Source organism: Astyanax mexicanus, chromosome 12 (assembly GCF_023375975.1).
Source record: "Astyanax mexicanus isolate ESR-SI-001 chromosome 12, AstMex3_surface, whole genome shotgun sequence".
Taxonomy (NCBI): Eukaryota; Metazoa; Chordata; class Actinopteri; order Characiformes; family Acestrorhamphidae; genus Astyanax; species Astyanax mexicanus.
In genome coordinates, this window is record NC_064419.1 from 8,020,425 (window position 1) to 8,038,710 (window position 18,286).

Consider the following 18,286-nt stretch of genomic DNA (forward strand, 5'->3'; position numbering starts at 1 on the left):
GTGTAGAATGTGTTACTGGCTTGAGATGTTACAGGTATAATAGTGTTCAGTGTGTACTGGTCACTGGTGTAACAGTATAAAGTGTTGGTGTTCAGTGGTGCAAAAATGAGGAGCATGTTACGGGGCAATGGTGTAATATTGTGAACTTTGTAACAGGTCAGTAACATAACAATGTGGAGTGCGTTACAGGTCAGTGGTCTAACTGTGTTACTAGTTATTAATGTAACGATTTGGAGAGTGTTACAGGTCAGTTGTGTTATAGTGAGGAGTGTTACGGGTCAGTGGTGTAATAGTGTGGAGTGTTACAGGTCACTGGTGTAACAGTGTGGAGTGTGCTAAGGATCAGTGGTGTAATAGTCTGAAGTGTTACAGGTCACTGGTGTAACATTGGGGAGTGTGTTAGTGATCAGTGGTGTAACAGTGTGGAGTGTGTTATGGATCAGTGGTGTAACAGTGTGGAGTGTGTTATGGGTCAGTGGTGTAACAGTGTGGAGTGTGCTAAGGATCAGTGGTGTATCAGTGTGAAGTGTTACAGCTCAGTGGTGTAACAGTGGGGAGTGTGTTATGGATCAGTGGTGTAACAGTGTGGAGTGTGCTAAGGATCAGTGGTGTAACAGTGTGAAGTGTTACAGCTCGGTGGTGTAACAGTGGGGAGTGTGTTAGTGATCAGTGGTGTAACAGTGTGGAGTGTGTTATGGATCAGTGGTGTAATAGTGTGAAGTGTTATGGGTCAGTGGTGTAATATTGTGGAGTGTGTTACGGGTCAGTGGTGTAATAGTGTGGAGTGTGTTACGGGTCAGTGGTGTAATAGTGTGGAGTGTTACAGGTCAGTGGTGTAATAGTATGAAGTGTTACAGGTCAGTGATGTAACAGTGTGGAGTGTTACAGGTCAGTGGTGTAACAGGGTGGAGTTTGTTACAGGTCAGTAGTGTAATAGCGTGGAGTGTTACAGATTAGTGGTGTAACAGGGTGGAGTGTTACAGGTCAGTGGTGTAACAGTGTGGAGTTTGTTAAGGATCAGTGGTGTAATAGTGTGGAGTGTGTTACAGGTCAGTGGTGTAATAGTATGAAGTGCTACAGGTCAGTGATGTAACAGTGTGGAGTGTTACAGGTCAGTGGTGTAACAGGGTGAAGTTTGCTAAGGAACAGTGGTGTAATAGTATGACGTGTTACAGGTCAGTGGTGTGCCACGTTGGAGTTTTTTACAGGTCAATAGTGTAATAGCATGGAGTGTTACAGGTCAGTGGTGTAATAGTATGAAGTGCTACAGGTCAGTGGTGTAACAGTGTGGAGTGTTACAGGTCAGTGGTGTAACAGGGTGGTGCGGGTTCTCTCTGTTCTGCAGGGGTTCTGCAGGGTGAGTGGTTGTGGGGGTGTATTATAATCTGTCTCTGAATTATGTTTTTATCTGCAGCTTCAGCTCCGTCTCTCTCTCTCCCCCCTGCTGTGCTCGCTTCTCTTCTCATCTTCTCTTCATTCCTGTCCTTCTTTTATCCTTTTGTCTTTCTGTGCTCATCTGAAAAAAAAAAATCTAAATGTCTCCTGAGATGACTTCCCAAATGTTGTTTTGCTCCAACTTTTAGGAGATTGTGAGTTGAGTTGTTTCTAGTTCTGCGTTTTAATGTTTTGTTAATATGGAGTATCAGAGTCAGTTTATTAAGAGTCTATGAGGAGTCATCTTCCTCCAATTCTAACTGTTTATTAGAACTTAGTTTCCAGAATATTGATTGCTGATTGGCTGGCATTTTAGGCTAATTATCCCACCTAGTCAGCTGTTACATTACAGGTGATACTATAACACAAGGAGGGTGAAGACTAGCACATGCCTCCTCCAACACATGTGAAGGTAACCACCACCTCTTTTCCAACTTTGCCGAGTAGCAACACAACGTGCTTGGAGGACAGCGTAGCAACTCAGTTCCGATACATCAGCTCACAGATGTTTTTTACTGATCGACATCACCCTAGAAGTGATGAAGGGAGAGAGCGCCATCTACCCACCCAGAGAGAGCAAGGCCAATCATGCTCTCTCAGGGCTCCGGCAACTGATAGCAAGCTGCATGACCGGGATTCGATCCCAGCGATCTCCCAATAATAGTGGCAGTGCTTTAGACTTTTTTTGATATTTTGTATTGAATACTTTATTGATTCTCATACAGTATCGATTTTTACTTCTGTAAATTAATATTATCGCTGTCTAATGAAATACATGTATCCCTCTAAAGCATCTTTAAAGGAGAGATAAAACCTTAACTTTCAATGGAAGTCAATGTAAAACGAGTTAATTTCAGGTAATTTTGGAGAATTTCTATTGGTTTGTTCATCAAGACATTTTGACACAGTGTTAAGGACAGCAACGATATGTAAAGATTGGTATCAGACAGTGGTGAATTTAATGGTGTTTGTAACCCCCGCCCACTAGATAGCAGTGTCGTTATATCTTGCTGTTCTGATTGGATAAAAAAAGTAAACTTTTCCTGTAGGTCTTGTAGGTCCTTGCCAGTACACAGCATTATTCTGTATATTGAGTGCTGAATGGCTGAATTCTCTCCTTTAGGCTGATGTTTACTGAGTGTAAACAGACGGATTGATCAGACTTTCTTTAGACTAGACCTCCAATCAATACACTCTCTGTCTGCTGCTGTTACTGATTAAATAACAATAAAAATGAATAATAAAGTGACCGATGATAGGAGAGAGAGAGAGAGAGAGAGAGAGAACAAAAGAGAGAGAGAGAGAGAGAGAGAGAGAGAGCATGAGAGGGAGAGAGAAATGGTGAAGTCCTCTTTGGTTAGTGATGGGATAGTGGATCAGTGTGTTCTATTTTCCAGCCCTTCAGTGTTTAACCTCAGTTATGTAAAACCAGCAGCTCACTGCAGAGCCTGTATGTAGGACACACACACACACACACACACACAGAGCTGGATGGTACTGCAGCATTAAAATGATCCTGAGGTCGGACAGACTGTTCAGTGACACACACCCATTATTACATACACAAATACATAGCTGTTCCTGCTGTGTGTTTCAGCACCCACTAGTGATGCCTCAAACAGAAAATGCCTTAAAAGAACTAGATTAGCATTTCCTGTGTGTGTGATTTATGCTTGACTTCAGCAGCCGGAGTCTGAGAGAGCTCAATTGGTCATGCTCTCTCTAGGTAGGTAGATGGTGCTTTCTGCCCTCATTTCTCCTAATGTAATATTGGCCAGCACAGGTGTCTGTTGGCTGAGGTATCAGAGCTGGGGTGCGCTGTTACCTTGTAATGCTGCATCAGTCTCTTCACCCTTCTAGTGTTGGATAGATAGATAGATAGATAGATAGATAGATAGATAGATAGATAGATAGATAGATAGATAGATAGATAGATAGATAGATAGATAGATAGACAGAGAGATAGATAGATAGATAGATAGATAGATAGATAGATAGATAGATAGATAGATAGATAGATAGATAGATAGATAGATACTTTAATGATCCCGAAGGAAATTTAGCATTACTAGTGATGGGGTAGTCCTCATAAGTGGGTTTGGTAATTGGGGAGAAAATGGGATAAAATCTGGGAAAAAACATTGTCTTATTGTCAAGGAAACAGTTGCAACCAAAAGGAAGCGTAAGATTAAATTCAAATCAGAAGGAAGATAAAAGTTGCCAGAAAAAAATAAATGATGCAACAGATGCAACATGCCAAATGACTCTGCATGGAGTTGTAGAGGTTCCAAATGGTGTCCTGTGATAATCCATCCCATGCAGCTTGAATATCACGCAGTTCCTGCAGATTCTGAAGTAGGGGTGCAGTGTTGATAGCAAAAGGACGACCTTATATAGTCAGTCAGGTACAAAGATCAGCCCCGCCTTGCTTACAACACATGCACAGCTGAGTGTGAAACCTGTATCTTTAACATGTCTCAAGATTTCAAACCAACCCACCAAGTTTCACAAAGTATTGTTTTAATGCAGATTGTATGAAGAACTATGAGGAATAACAAAACAGGGCTTTTCAATCTGTTGAGTAATTTCTCTTTTATAAATATTAGGGGTGTCACGATTCTCTGAATCCTCAATTCGATTTTATTTCTGATTTTAGGGTCACGATTCGATTAGATTCGATTCTCAATTTTATTTATTTATTTTTTTTTACAGCAGAGAGGACTATGCCAGTTTTAGATTAGTCTATGGCCAGTCATCGGTTTGATTCATCAAATTTACAATATCTTATTTCAAAAGGTGGGCTTGATATAAGTAATGACTTGTGATACAAGTGATCTGTAATACACCACATTAGGCACTTATAGTCAAATTTAAATAATTTAATTAAGATATATATGTAATGCCATCTAGTGGCTTTTTTTTGGTAGCAGCAGTGTGCACTATTAAAACAGCAATAATAACAAAATAAATTATAATAAAATACAGGAACAGTCATGTACAAAATAATAGAACAATTAGAGCCTTAACAAACTGAACTCTATCCTACTATAACAGATAAACATGAAAAATAAGACTTTAAGACTTTTTCAGTCTCTGAGAATGACAAGTTTTTTTCTTTAACATATTATAATATATATTATATAGATATATTATTAACTTTATCTGAGAGAAAGATGCTCCTTAAGGTACCAAAACTATTAACATATTTGAGGCTACACAAAACAACTGTTATTTTTATATTTAAATTTTTTTCTTTAAGAAGATGAGAATGTCCACATTCTCTGGAGAAAAGGGCTGCTCTTTGAGCAGTCACTATATCCGCGGCGTCGGCTGATGAAATATTGAAATCGTGACACTCCTAATAAATATGTTTAAATGTTTCCTACATTAACACTAATCCTCATCAGCCCCCCCCCCCCCCCCTCTCTTTTCCAGAAGGCGTACTGTGGCCACTGTAGTGAGAGGATATGGGGTCTGGGGCGGCAGGGCTACAGGTGTATCAACTGCAGACTGCTGGTTCATAAGCGCTGTCATAAACTCGTCCCTCTGAGCTGTCAAAGGCATATGGTGAGTCCACCTTCACCTGTCCAGCACAAACCCCACCCCCGCACGTACTACTACACGCTGTGGGTTCAATGGGTGGGGCTAAGCTTCTGGAGCTAAACTGCTATAAACTGAATATGTGGGGCTAAACTGCTGTAGGTTTAATGGGTTATTAACTTCCATTAGTTGAACAAACACTGAGCAGGTTTTGGTTCAGTAAAGCATGTGGCCTGCTATACGTCTGGACCCCCATCAGCATATTTATTTATGTGTATTCTCTCTCTCTCTCTCTCTCTCTCTCTCTCTCTCTCTCTCTTTCTCTCTCTCTCTGTAGGATCCAGTCATGCCCTCCCAGGAGCCACTGGTTGATGATAAAAGTGGAGAGGAGGAAGTGGAGCTCCCCCCAGAGGACCCGGAGGAGCCCGACACAAGTAGGGCTAATTTGTGTGTGTGCGCGCACGAGAAAGAGAGAGAGAGAGAGAGAGAGAGAGAGAGAGAGTGTATGTGTGTGAGGGAGAAAGTGTGATACAAAAAGAAAGAAAGTGTGTGAGTGAGTGTGTTCATATGTGTGAGACAAACAGAGAGAAAATGTGTGAGAGTGTTTGTGTGTGTGTGTGTGAGAGCGAGTGTGTTTGAGAGAGAGAGCGAGAGAAATTGTGTGTGAGAGAAAGTGTAGATGTGTGAGAGTGTGTGTGTGAGACAGAGAAAGTGTGAAAGAGTGTGTGTTAGAGAGAGTGAGTGTGTGTGAGAGAGTGTTATAGAGTGTGTGTGAGAGAGAGTGTGTGTGCGAGAGTGTGTGTGTGAGAGTGTGTTTGAGAGTGTGAGAGAAAGTGTAGGTGTGAGAGAAAGTGTGAAATAGAGTGTGTTATAGACTGTGTGTGTGTCTGTGTGTGTCTGTGTGTTGTACAGTTCAGTACAGTGAGGATGCTTTCTGTAGTGAAGAGCAGGAGGTCAGGTGATTTTGACCCGCTCTGCAGTCTCTGCTGCCCCCTGCTGCACACTCAGAACATTACTCTGATTTAAACTTAATGAAGAATTTAAACTTAGTAAAATAAACATTTTAATATATTTTTTATATTTTTATTATTAAAGGAAAGACTACCCCGTGATGTCTCTTTCATCCCATCCACATTTTTTTCAGTTTTCCATCTCACTTAAACTAATGGTTTAAACAAATTTGAAAAAAGTATTCAGATTAATCACAACAGTATTCTGTGATTACTTAAGACAAAATAGTAAATATTTATTTTAAATAAAAGAATCAGTAATAGTCTGTGATTGATCTTGATTTTAATTCATGATTAAAATTGTTAGTGTTTGTTTTGAATTGGGAATAATGGTCATCTGGACAGATCATTCCAATTGTTAATGAGTGTGAGGGTTAAAACTAATAATGCAGCGTTTCTGAAGTCCTACAGACTCATGGGACGGTCAGAAACACAGGAAGGCCTGATCATTGTTCTCTGATGTTTAAAATCTCTCTCTCTCTCTCTCTCTCTCTCTTTCTCTTTCTCTGTCTCTCCTACAGTACCGTTCTTAGCGCATAACCGTAAGGTGGAGAAGCCTGAGGATGACTCTGAGGTGAGGATCCCGTGCAGCTGTCAGGAACTCTGGGTTCTTCTTTAACTGGGTTCTCTATTGTGGAAACTTTATGGACAAAAGGATTGGGACACATGCTTAATAATATTAAAAAATAGTTTTTTCCTGCTTTTGTTAGAGTAACTGTTTCTATTGTCCTGATTTTGGAGCACCATAGCTGGAGTTCTCCGGAGTTCCATTATTCCAGAGAACACAGGTCTTCCAGTGCTCTAAAGCTCAATGTTGGGGGGCTTTATACCCCTTTAGGTTCATGTTGTTTTATCTGCAAGAAGGAGTTCTATTATACTGGCAGTACTTCCCTACTACAGGGACTAGATAAGCTGTGTGTTTATTTGCATAACTGGGTCAGTAGAGGAAAAGCAGCATTCATTAGAATTAAAAGCAGCATTCATTAGAAGGGGTGTCCACAAATATTTAAATGTAATGTTTATATTATATTGAAAACTGGTTTACTGGAGGGCTGACTTTACAATTAATCATATTAATTGTATATTAATTGAATATGCTCATAAAAATATAAGGACAAAATTCTAAAAATAAATAAAATGTCATTTTTGGATTAAAAGGGAAATTAGTATTGTGTATATGATTAAAGTATATGATTAAATCAGATGATTTGATTGTGTAAACAAATGTAACTAAATCAACTGAACTGGTTTAACTAGATCAGATGCAGATTAATATATGTTTCGTGTGTATTAATTGTGTTTTGTGCACGTGTGCAGGACCTTAAGGCGGTGGTGGACGGTATGGAGGGGCTCCAGATCTCAGAAGCTCTGGGTTTGGCAGATTTCGATCTGATCCGGGTGATCGGCAGAGGGAGCTACGCTAAAGTCCTGCTGGTGCGGCTGAAGAAGAACGAGCATATCTACGCCATGAAGGTGGTGAAGAAGGAGCTGGTTCACGATGACGAGGTGAGTCCCGCCTCCCCAGGTCATGTGATGGCCTAGCTAATACTGATAAAGTGGTAAATCCAGGTCCGGAGAGACAAAATCCACCCCGGGACTTTTGTTCCAGCTGCCTGGGCGACTCTGCTGCAGCTCCTAGCACAGATCTGCCCTGTCACAGTCATTCACTGGCCACTTTATTAGAAACACCCCACATACCTTGTGTTTACACTCATTGGCCACTTTACTGAAAACACCCTACCTACCTTGTGCTTACACTTACTGGCCACTTTATTAGAAACACCCTACTTATCTTGTGCTTCCACTCACTGGTCACTTTAAAGGAAACACCATACCTACCTTGTGCTTAGACTTACTGGCCACTTTATTAGAAACACCCTACTTACCTTGTGTTTACACTCACTGGCCATTTTATTGGAAACACCCTACCTACCTTGTGCTTAGACTTACTGGCCACTTTATTAGAAACACCCTACTTACCTTGTGTTTACACTCACTGGTCATTTTATTGGAAACACCCTACCTACCTTGTTCTTAGACTTACTGGCCACTTTATTAGAAACACCCTACTTACCTTGTGTTTACACTCACTGGTCATTTTATTGGAAACACCCTACCTACCTTGTTCTTAGACTTACTGGCCACTTTATTAGAAACATGTAACCTAACTTGTGCTTCCGCTCAATGGCCACTTTATAAGAAACCCCTTTGCACTATATTCTTCCACTCACTGGCCACTTTATTAGAAACACCTACTTTACTTTGTCCCTCCATATACTGGCCACTTTATTAGAAACACCTTACCTACCTTGTGTTTACACACACTGGCCACTTTAATGGAAACACCTATGCACTTTGTGCTTCCACTCACTGGCCACTTTATTAGAAACGGCCTACCCAACTTTCTCTGGCCACTTTATTAGAAACGAATTTACTTTGTGCTTCATCTTACTGGCCACTTTATTAGAAAAACACCTTCTATAACTTGTGCCTCCAATCACTGGCCACTTTATTAGAAACACCTTCTGCAACTTGTGCTTCCACTTCCATTGTCCACTTTTCACTGATGTGCCAAAAGTCATGGGACATGGTCTAGTACCGTATCCCATGACTTTTGCCATGTCCCATGGAAGCTAAAGAACGCTGCTCTGACCTGTGGGATGTGTGTGGGGGGTCTCCTGCATTGAATGTGGAATGCTTGCAATGTTCGCATGCATTCGCAATTCTAGCCAGACACCGCCGGTTATGATAATTACCACCCACTGCGCTGTCCACTATGGGTGGTAATGCCGTTTAAGACATATTCCCAGTCCCATTCATCTGGCACGCATTATCAGGCCTCGCTCCAACTCCCATAATTCACGTCGTCTTGCCATCACTTACAAGATAACACTTCACAACTTATGCAGATGTGGGCGTTCCCAAGGTAACACATCTCCCGAGGTAACACTTTATGATCAATTTACATACTGCTGTATTTGTACTTACTGGCCTAATGACTGGCCACTTCATTAGGAACAGCTACTTTAAGATGTATGGCAGTGTGTGTGGTGTTGCTGTGGTATATAGAGGGTTGCTCCACTGAGAGTTGTGCAGTTTGAGCAGTGCTGTAGAAGATCATTATAAAGGGTTTAATTCTATTGGGTTTGATGGAGCGTCAGTCTGTGGTGCAGCAGATCTCGTATCTCTGCAGGTTGAGATCAGAAGAAGAAGGTTCTCCGGTAATTAAACGAATCAGAAGCAGTGATTTACCTCTCACCCAGAAATGCTAACGTTGCTAATGTAGCTCGAGAGCTGATGAGGTCAGCTGAACCGCTAGCCTGTGTTCTTCGTCAGCCAGATCAGAGTTTTCTGTGTTTTTTGTGAGATAAGCAGAAATTCTAATGAAAGGTTGTTGGAGGTGTTGAGGTCGTTCCTCAGAAAAGTCAGAAAAGCTCTGCAGAAAGGCTTTCAAAATAAAAGTCCCCAAAAACCCAATAGCGTAAAATATAGTAAATGCTTGATGTCTGCCCACCAGATGGCGCTGTGGGAGCACAAAAACACAACACTGTCAGAATAGCAGTCTCATTACCATAACATTAAACCCACCTACCTAGTACAGTGTACTTTAGCTTGTGTAGTCAAAGCAGTACTGACCCATTAAGAAATGGACTCCACTAGACCTCTGATGTGATGGTGTTCTGTGGTATCTGTTCCAAGACTATCATTACAGTGAACACTAGTGAGCCTTGGGTGGCTATGATTCTGACAACTGCAGACCAGGGAGCCAAAATTTGGTCCCACTTAACCCTAGAACACTATTGTTAAAATTAGTAGTCTTGGGACCCTTCTTTAATTTTACATCATACAACATCGCATAAAATAAAAAAGGTACCATGGATGATCCTATAAAAAGCAGAAAAAATATTGGAAAATCAGGTAATCAAAGGAAAATCACCCGGCGTGAGTGTTCTAGGGTTAAAGAAAGTCTCAGTCTGTCTGATCCTTCTTATGCATGTGTGTCACACAGCACTATTTTCAACAGATTATGCTGGTGATTTCTGTATCTACTGTAACTGTAGATTAACTCTTAATTATAAACATAAATAAAATGAATTCAAGGGGAATCTGTTGCACTAATTTTGCTGTGGGACACACCTGCACTCAAAGAGAGTCAGATTCTGGCAGGCAGGCACAACACCTTGAAAGCAAATTCTCCAAACTGACAACATGATCTCATGTGGTTGGTGTGGTGCAGTGAATAACACCACCACCTGCCAGTGAGCTACCATGTGGGAAACTGAGGTTTAATTCCAGGTTTGGGTAACTGTGCTGTGCTATACCAAAAGAGTTCTTGGGCAAGACTCCAAACACTACATTGTAAATCATTCTGGATGAGTGTCAGCTAACTGCCATTAATGTAATCTGACACTCTCCATTCCTAAATCCAATCAGTGTGAAGTATAGGTAGACTCCGCCCACATAGGTAAAGATGACAGGATGTAGTAAAGAACTGCAGTTTAGTGAAACTGAAACTAACTAGACTTTAAAGTTTACTTCAGTTAGCAGTGGTTTTAATGTTATGGCTCATAGGTCTATATTAAGTCTGTGCCCTAATGCGGCTGGAATGTTAAATTAAATCCTTATGAAGTGTGTGTGTGTGTGTGTGTGTGTGTGTGTGTGTGTCCGGCTTGTAAACTCCCTCCCAGCCTTTAGTGGGCAGCGTACTAATCTGCCTAATAATTAATGAGTGTGAGCAGCAGCATTTTTATTTATTAATGTGTTTTTGTGACTCACTAGATCAGAGAGAGTCAGACACTCACAGAATTTGTTCATCATAATCAAATTATTATTAATAAACATCACACACAGCTCTGAAAAAAAATAAGAGACCACTTAATAAGGATGAGTTTCTTTGATTTTACCAAATTGAAAACCTCTGGAATATAATCAAGAAGAAAAGTGGATGATCACAAGCCATCAAACCAAACTGAAATGCTTGAATTTTTGCACCAGGAGTAAAGGCATAAAGTTATCCCAAAACAGTGTATTAGACTAGTGGAGGAGAACATGCCAAGATGCATGAAAACTGTGATCAAAAACCAAATATTGATTTCTGATCTCTTTAAACTTTATAATTATGAAATTCTTTATTTTCTTTGCATTATTTGAGGTCTGAAAGCTCTGTTATTTTGTGTTATTTCAGCCATTTCTTATTTTCTGCAAAGAAATGCTTTAAATGTCAATATTTTTATTGTCTGTAATTTATAGAATGTTGTCTGTTATGTTCATTTTACTCAAACATAAACCTATAAATAGCAAAATCAAAGAAACTGATTCAGAAACTGAAGTGGTCTCTTATTTTTTTCCAGAGCTGTATATACCTCATTAGGTAGGGTTGAGATGGAGAAAGACCTTAGTGGGCGGAGCCTGGGGATGTATGTTTATGAAAGCATTAAAATTGTACATGAAGTTCTATATTTGAACAGCTGTTGAAGTTTTATTTTATCTTGTTTTTCTCTCTTTTCTCCCTGCGGTGTCTTTTTAAAAGAGGAGAAAGGTGCTTAGTGTGTGTGTGAGTGTGTATGTGTGTGTACTGCTCTTTTCTAGTAATGTTTAAATTAGTTTTAGCCATTTGTTTTTGTCCTGTTTATGATTCTATAGTGGGCTAAAGCTAGTAAATAACTGTGTTTTACTGTAGTAGTTTATAATAAAAGTATTTTGCATTATTTTATTATACATGTATAAATATATATACCTGTAACATAGTTATTATTTATGTGTGTGTGTGTGTGTGTGTGTGTGTGTAGGATATAGACTGGGTGCAGACGGAGAAGCACGTGTTTGAGCAGGCCTCCACCAACCCGTTCCTTGTGGGTCTGCACTCCTGCTTCCAGACGGAGAGTCGGTGAGAACAAACTCCTCAGTGTCTCACATTAAACTTTACAGAGTGAAATTCTTTGTGTCAGGAGAGTGAGCTGAGTGTTCAGTTTTACAAATTGAAAGCTAATTAGTTTTTTTTTTTTCATTATTGAATTAAATAATTTTAATTACATAAAACCTAAAGCTCTGTTTAGTATTGCAATTCTACTACAGGACATCTGTAAAATATACAGAATGACCAATGTGCTTAGGGTTAAAAAATCTGAGCCAAAACACCTGAGATGGGAGGGGCTACTTGATTTACACACTCCTCAAAATCATGTAATAATAACCTTACAGTTAGAGATACAGAAATAGTTATACTGGTATCGGGTATTTGCTTGATGTCATGCTCATTCACTTATACTCATAATCGTAAACAAGGCTCTTATATCAACGTCCGATACTGTCTGCCTATAGTGTGCATTTCTACGCTAACTAACAGTAGACTCAATTCAAACCCAGATCCTCAGCACAGTAGATGGGAGAGACAGTGAGATAAAGAGAAAGGGAGAGAGAGAGAAAGACTATTGAGTTTATCTTTAGTGTATCTATTAAATGCCACTGAACTCTCAACTGAATTTAATAATTCTCAATGAAATCTTACCCTACACATAATCCTTTATTATAAACTTAACCCTAAACTTTAATCAACCCTAAAACATAAGCCTAAAACTTAAGTCTAATCCTAAACATAACTTTAAAACTGCAGTAGGTAGGTTGTAGGGTTGGGTGTAAAAATACATTCAATAGAGGATCATTTACATTTAACCACGAATTCAGTTTCATTTATTAAACATTCAAGTAAAAGTGCTATCATATTAACTGATGCGGGAGCACACAGTCCAGTAAAAACGACTGACGGTGCATTCCGATGAGACCAAAATCACTAATTTAATCACTAAGTTAACACCAATTTAATATTTTTATTTAGTTAGTTTGTTACTTCATGCTTTAATGTATATTTTCTACTTTTCTCTTTATTTTTCAGACTATAAGTCTCCTTTAATACATTTCCTTAAATTTTCCCAAAAATCAGCAGTGAGCCTTAATATATCAGTCAGGTATTAAAGAGCAGTAAAGTCACTCTGCTGAAATACAATGTTATACAGGAGTCACAGTGAAGTTTCTCCAGCATTGAGACTAAGTGCAACGTCATTAGCATTAGCTGCTAGCCGCAGCACTAGCTCTTTAGCTGTTCAGAGGTGTGTATATTAGACTGTAGTCTGCGTGACCATACTATGTTAAAACAAGCTACATGGGTCAAACCGCTAGCTGATAGCGCCCTGGGTTACCGGATAACTTAGGGTTCTTCAATCTACCGCTATTGGTCAGCATTTACTAGCACTAACCATGACTGACTAGCGCTGCTAACTACAGCTGGCTAGCACTTGCTAACTGTGGCTAGCGCTTACCCTCAAACAAAATACTGGAAATCTAAGCTTAGTAAACTATTTCAAGGGAGAAATCTGTGTAGATTAACATCCAGTGCTTGTTTGACTTACAGTTACAATTACAGTTTTGTTTACTTAGATGCTTCCCCCAGCTGGCAGATCTGCTGAATTAGAAGGGAGTATGCATAGACTGTGTATAGCTGGACAGAGCGTTGTCTCTCAAAAGTGAAGCCACCACAGGTCGGGCGCCCCCTGCTGTTCGGTTGCTGAAAGTTGTGTAACCCCACCCATCCCCATAGGTTTCAATGGCAAAATAGACAACTTTCAATCACGTTTTTTTCCAATATACTGTAATTTTACCTCCATTATTTAAATGCAGCAGCTAGTGTAACCTTTGCTTATATTGTTAAATTTTTATATCCCCACAGAATTCGTTTTTTAAAACGTTATTCAGCTCTATTCAAAAAAGGTGTGGTTATTGTAAAAGGGCTGGTTATGGGCGGGACCAATAACAGACCGTCAGCTCCGCTCCGCTCTGCAGCCTGTGACCTCGAGGCAGCCCTCAGGGGCGGGGTTATTTAAATGAGTAGGCTGTCTCTCCACAGTCTTTCTCCCTCCTCTGGTCTCTACTGCGCAAAATAGACCAGAAAATAGATTGATAGATTAATCCGCTGTGCCTCATAGTACAAAAAATATGGTAATATGAAATAAGTGTATAGTAATCTTACGGCAATCTAATTATTTCTGTAACCACAGTAATTAAAGAACTAAGAAGCCACAGGTTTTTATTTTTTGCTCCGGATCCAGTGGTCCCTAACAGGCTTGATTATGTGGGTTCTGGTCCAGTGTGAATCATTACAGCATGTTTTCTTGAACCTGAACTGCATATAGAACAGAGCTGAACAGTGTTCCTGGGTTCTGTGATCTTTCAGGTTGTTTCTGGTGATCGAGTACGTCAACGGAGGAGATCTGATGTTCCACATGCAGCGGCAACGGAAACTTCCAGAGGAACACGCCAGGTACACACACACACTCACACACACACACACACACTAGCTAAAATTGGTACTGTACTGGATGTCTCTCCCCCTCACTCTCCCGCATTAGCATTAACCCAGAAGCTCATGAATATGTAAATCTGTATGCTAATCACAGATGATCATTGTACATATTTATGATGTGTTGTGGAAAAATCCCATGAGCCTTTGCTGCGTAGCAAGATGAAGCTAAGCATGCTGTGATTGGAAACGTCATTCCTCTTTCTGTTCTCTCTCCCCTAGTCCCTCTCTCTCTCTCTTTTACACTTGGACTCTTTTTCTCTTGTACTCCCACTCTTACACTCTTAGTCTCTCTCCCAAATTTTATACTCTCTCTCTTTCTATCACTTACTCTCTGACATTCTCACTCTTACACTCTTCTTCTCTCCTAACTCTTACAATCTATCTCTCACATTCTCACACACTCCCTCTCTCTAACTCTTACAATCTCTTTCTATCACTTACTCTCCGACATTCTCATTCTTACACACTTCCTCTCTCTAACTCTTACACACTCTCTCTCTCTCTTACTCTTACAATCTCTCTCTATCGCTCTTACACACACTCTCTCTCTCTTTCTATCACTTACTCTCTGACACTCTCACTCTTACACACTTCCTCTCTCTAACTCTTACAATCTCTCTCTAACTCTTACACACTCTCACTCTAACTCTTACAATCTCTCTCTCACTCTCTGACACTCTCACTCTTACAATCTCTCTCTCTCACACTCTTATCCACTCCCTCTCTCTAACTCTTACCATTTCTTTCTATCACTCTTACACACTCCATCTCTAACTCTTACAATCTCTCTCTCTCGCACTCTTACACACTCCATCTCTAACTCTTACAATCTCTCTCTTTCTCACTCTTACACACTCCATCTCTAACTCTTACAATCTCTCTCTCTCGCACTTACACACTCCATCTCTCTAGCTCTTACAATCTCATTCTTATACTCTTACACAGTCTCTTTAACTCTTACACTCTCTCTCTCTCTCTCTCTCTAACTCTTACACTACCTCTCTTTAACTCTTACAATTTCTCTCTCTCTCACTCTTCCAAACTCCCTCTCTCTATCACTCTTACACTCTCTCTCTAACTCTTACAATCTCTTTCTATCACTCTTACACACTCTCTCTCTAACTCTTACAATCTCTTTCTATCACTCTCTCTCTAACTCTTACAATCTCTATCACTCTTACACACTCTCTAATTCTTACAATCTCTTTCTATCACTCTTACACTCTCTCTCTAACTCTAAATCTAATCTCTTTCTCACACTCTTATCCACTCCCTCTCTCTAACTCTTACAATCTCATTCTATCACTCTTACACACTCTCTCTCTAACTCTTACACTCTTATCCACTCCCTCTCTCTAACTCTTACAATCTCTTTCTATCACTCTTACACACTCTTTCTCCCTACCACTCTCTTATTCCTACACTCTGACTGTGTTTCTCTTATACTGTCACTCTTACACTCTTTGTCTCCCTTCTGTTCATATACTCTCTTACTTTCTGAGACTCTCACTTTCTGACACTCTCTCTCTTACAATCTCTCTCTCTCTTACTCACTCTTACACTCTTTGTCTCCCTCCTGTTCATATACTCTCTTACTTTCTGACACTCTCACTCACTGACACTCTCTCTCTTACAATCTCTCTCTCTCTTACTCACTCTTACACTTTTACTCATATTCTCGTCAGTTGTACAGTTTTGATTAATATCACTAATGAATGTGTATTAATGTGTGTGTTCTGCAGGTTCTATGCAGCTGAAATCTGTATTGCTCTGAACTTCCTGCATGAGAAGGGCATCATATACCGGGATCTGAAACTGGACAACGTGCTGCTGGACCAGGACGGCCATATCAAACTCACAGACTACGGCATGTGCAAGGTGACCCCGGCCTGACCACTACACACACACACACACACACACACATATACACAAACACACTTTTATACACTATGTACCTTCAGTACAGTTATTAAATATTATATGAACACAACTTAGAAGCAAACCTTTGATCTATAACTGTTTCAGGAGGGAATCAGACCGGGCGACACAACCAGCACTTTCTGCGGAACTCCCAACTACATCGCCCCCGAAATCCTCAGAGGGGAAGATTACGGTGAGTACACACCCTCTGTCCACTTTATTGGAAACCCCAAACCTTGTGCTTCCACTCATTTGCCACTGACTCCTCTCTCCTTCTCTCAGGGTTCAGTGTGGACTGGTGGGCTCTGGGGGTGTTGATGTTTGAGATGATGGCTGGCAGGTCCCCGTTTGACATCATCACTGACAATCCAGACATGAACACAGAGGAATACCTGTTCCAGGGTAAGATTATCACACACACACACATACACACACAAATAATAAGCCATAATATTAAGACCATTGACAAAGATGAAGGTAACTCTTCAATACAGCAATGTTATTTTATTCTTTATTCTATTTATTGACAACCTGTTGTCAGGGTTTTAATCAGTCAGTGGCGCACCACTATTTCCCTAACATTAAGACCATTAAAACCAAGCAAGTATTCTGTCCAAGTGTATGAAATGTGTAAATCGTTTCCCCTTTCTAACACACACACTTTATCTCTCTCAGTGATCCTGGAGAAGCCGATCCGTATTCCTCGCTCTTTGTCCGTTAAAGCTGCCAGCGTGCTGAAGGGTTTTCTAAACAAGGTGAGAGAGTTTAATCTGTCCTTCTACAGAAGAGTTTACAACACTTATTGAAGGAAATTCAGATACACCAGCTTCTGCTGCTAACTGGCTTCATCTAAGCTTAGTTATAATTTAAAGATGTCTTATGACTTTTCCAGTGTCAGTTTAATTGGATTTGTTAGATTATTTTTCTGTATTCTGAACTCTACTGAGCTCTGTTGTTTTATTCTAGCATGTATTTAATGAAAGCCTTTGTTTCTCAGGATCCCAAGGAGCGACTGGGGTGCCAGGTCCAGACGGGTTTCACTGACATCAAGTCTCACACCTTTTTTAGAAGCATCGACTGGGACCAGGTGAGCTTACCATCCACATCTATACCCATACCATCCATACTGTCCATATACCATCCATAACTATACTCATTCATGTTATTCTTACCCATGACTATCTGTACTCATCTATAACATCTATAACCATCTATGATCATCCATACCATCATCTTTACCCATTTATACCCATCGTTACTCATTCTATAGTCATCGTTACTCATTTTTATCATCTATACCCATCCATACCATCATCCTTACTCATTTATATACATCCATACCATCCTTTTTACCCATTTATACTTATCCATACATTATCCTACAAATTTATACTTACTAATATTTATCCATCTATACCCATGTCCATCCATACCCATCATTCATACCTATCTATACTCATTCATACCAGCATCCATACCTATCTATGCTCATCCATACTCATCTATACCCATGCTTACCTATCTATACTCATCCATTCCATCATCCATACCCATCTATACTCATCTATACGATAATTCTTAACAGTTTATGCTCATCTATACTCATCCTTACCCATATACTCATTTATACTCATCCTTACCAATCATCCTTATATATCTATACTCATATATACTCATCCTTACCCATCTATACTCATCTATACCCATCCAAACCCATCTATACTCATCCATACCCATCATCCTTACCCATCTATACTCATATATATTCATCCTTACCCATATATACTCATCTATACTCATCCTTACACATCTATACTCATATATATCCATCTATACCCATCCATACCGATCTATAAAAAAATCCATACCCATCCAAACTCAACTTTACTTATCCATACCCATCATCCTTACCCATCTAAACTCATATATACTCATCCTTACCCATCTGAACTTATATATACTCATCCGTACCCATCTATATTAGCGTTACCCATCTATACTCATCTATACCCATCTAAACCCATCT

The 18,286-nt window shown here is 39.9% G+C and overlaps 1 protein-coding gene across 4 annotated transcripts in view; it reads left to right on the plus strand.

Annotated features, from left to right (window-relative positions):
- prkcz (protein kinase C, zeta) overlaps nucleotides 1–18,286 on the plus strand; it is a 75,004-nt gene that overhangs the window by 46,683 nt on the left and 10,035 nt on the right. For 3 of the 4 annotated variants that reach the window (XM_049485803.1, XM_007236938.4, XM_049485804.1), the window contains 11 exons: nucleotides 4,870–5,001; nucleotides 5,312–5,408; nucleotides 6,506–6,558; nucleotides 7,302–7,490; nucleotides 11,774–11,871; nucleotides 14,212–14,298; nucleotides 16,083–16,218; nucleotides 16,366–16,453; nucleotides 16,543–16,662; nucleotides 16,936–17,015; nucleotides 17,258–17,347. In XM_049485803.1, the coding sequence (XP_049341760.1) occupies nucleotides 4,870–5,001; nucleotides 5,312–5,408; nucleotides 6,506–6,558; nucleotides 7,302–7,490; nucleotides 11,774–11,871; nucleotides 14,212–14,298; nucleotides 16,083–16,218; nucleotides 16,366–16,453; nucleotides 16,543–16,662; nucleotides 16,936–17,015; nucleotides 17,258–17,347 (1,170 nt within the window). The remainder of the gene's footprint in view (nucleotides 1–4,869; nucleotides 5,002–5,311; nucleotides 5,409–6,505; nucleotides 6,559–7,301; nucleotides 7,491–11,773; nucleotides 11,872–14,211; nucleotides 14,299–16,082; nucleotides 16,219–16,365; nucleotides 16,454–16,542; nucleotides 16,663–16,935; nucleotides 17,016–17,257; nucleotides 17,348–18,286) is intronic. The other variant, XM_049485802.1, reaches the window with a different exon arrangement.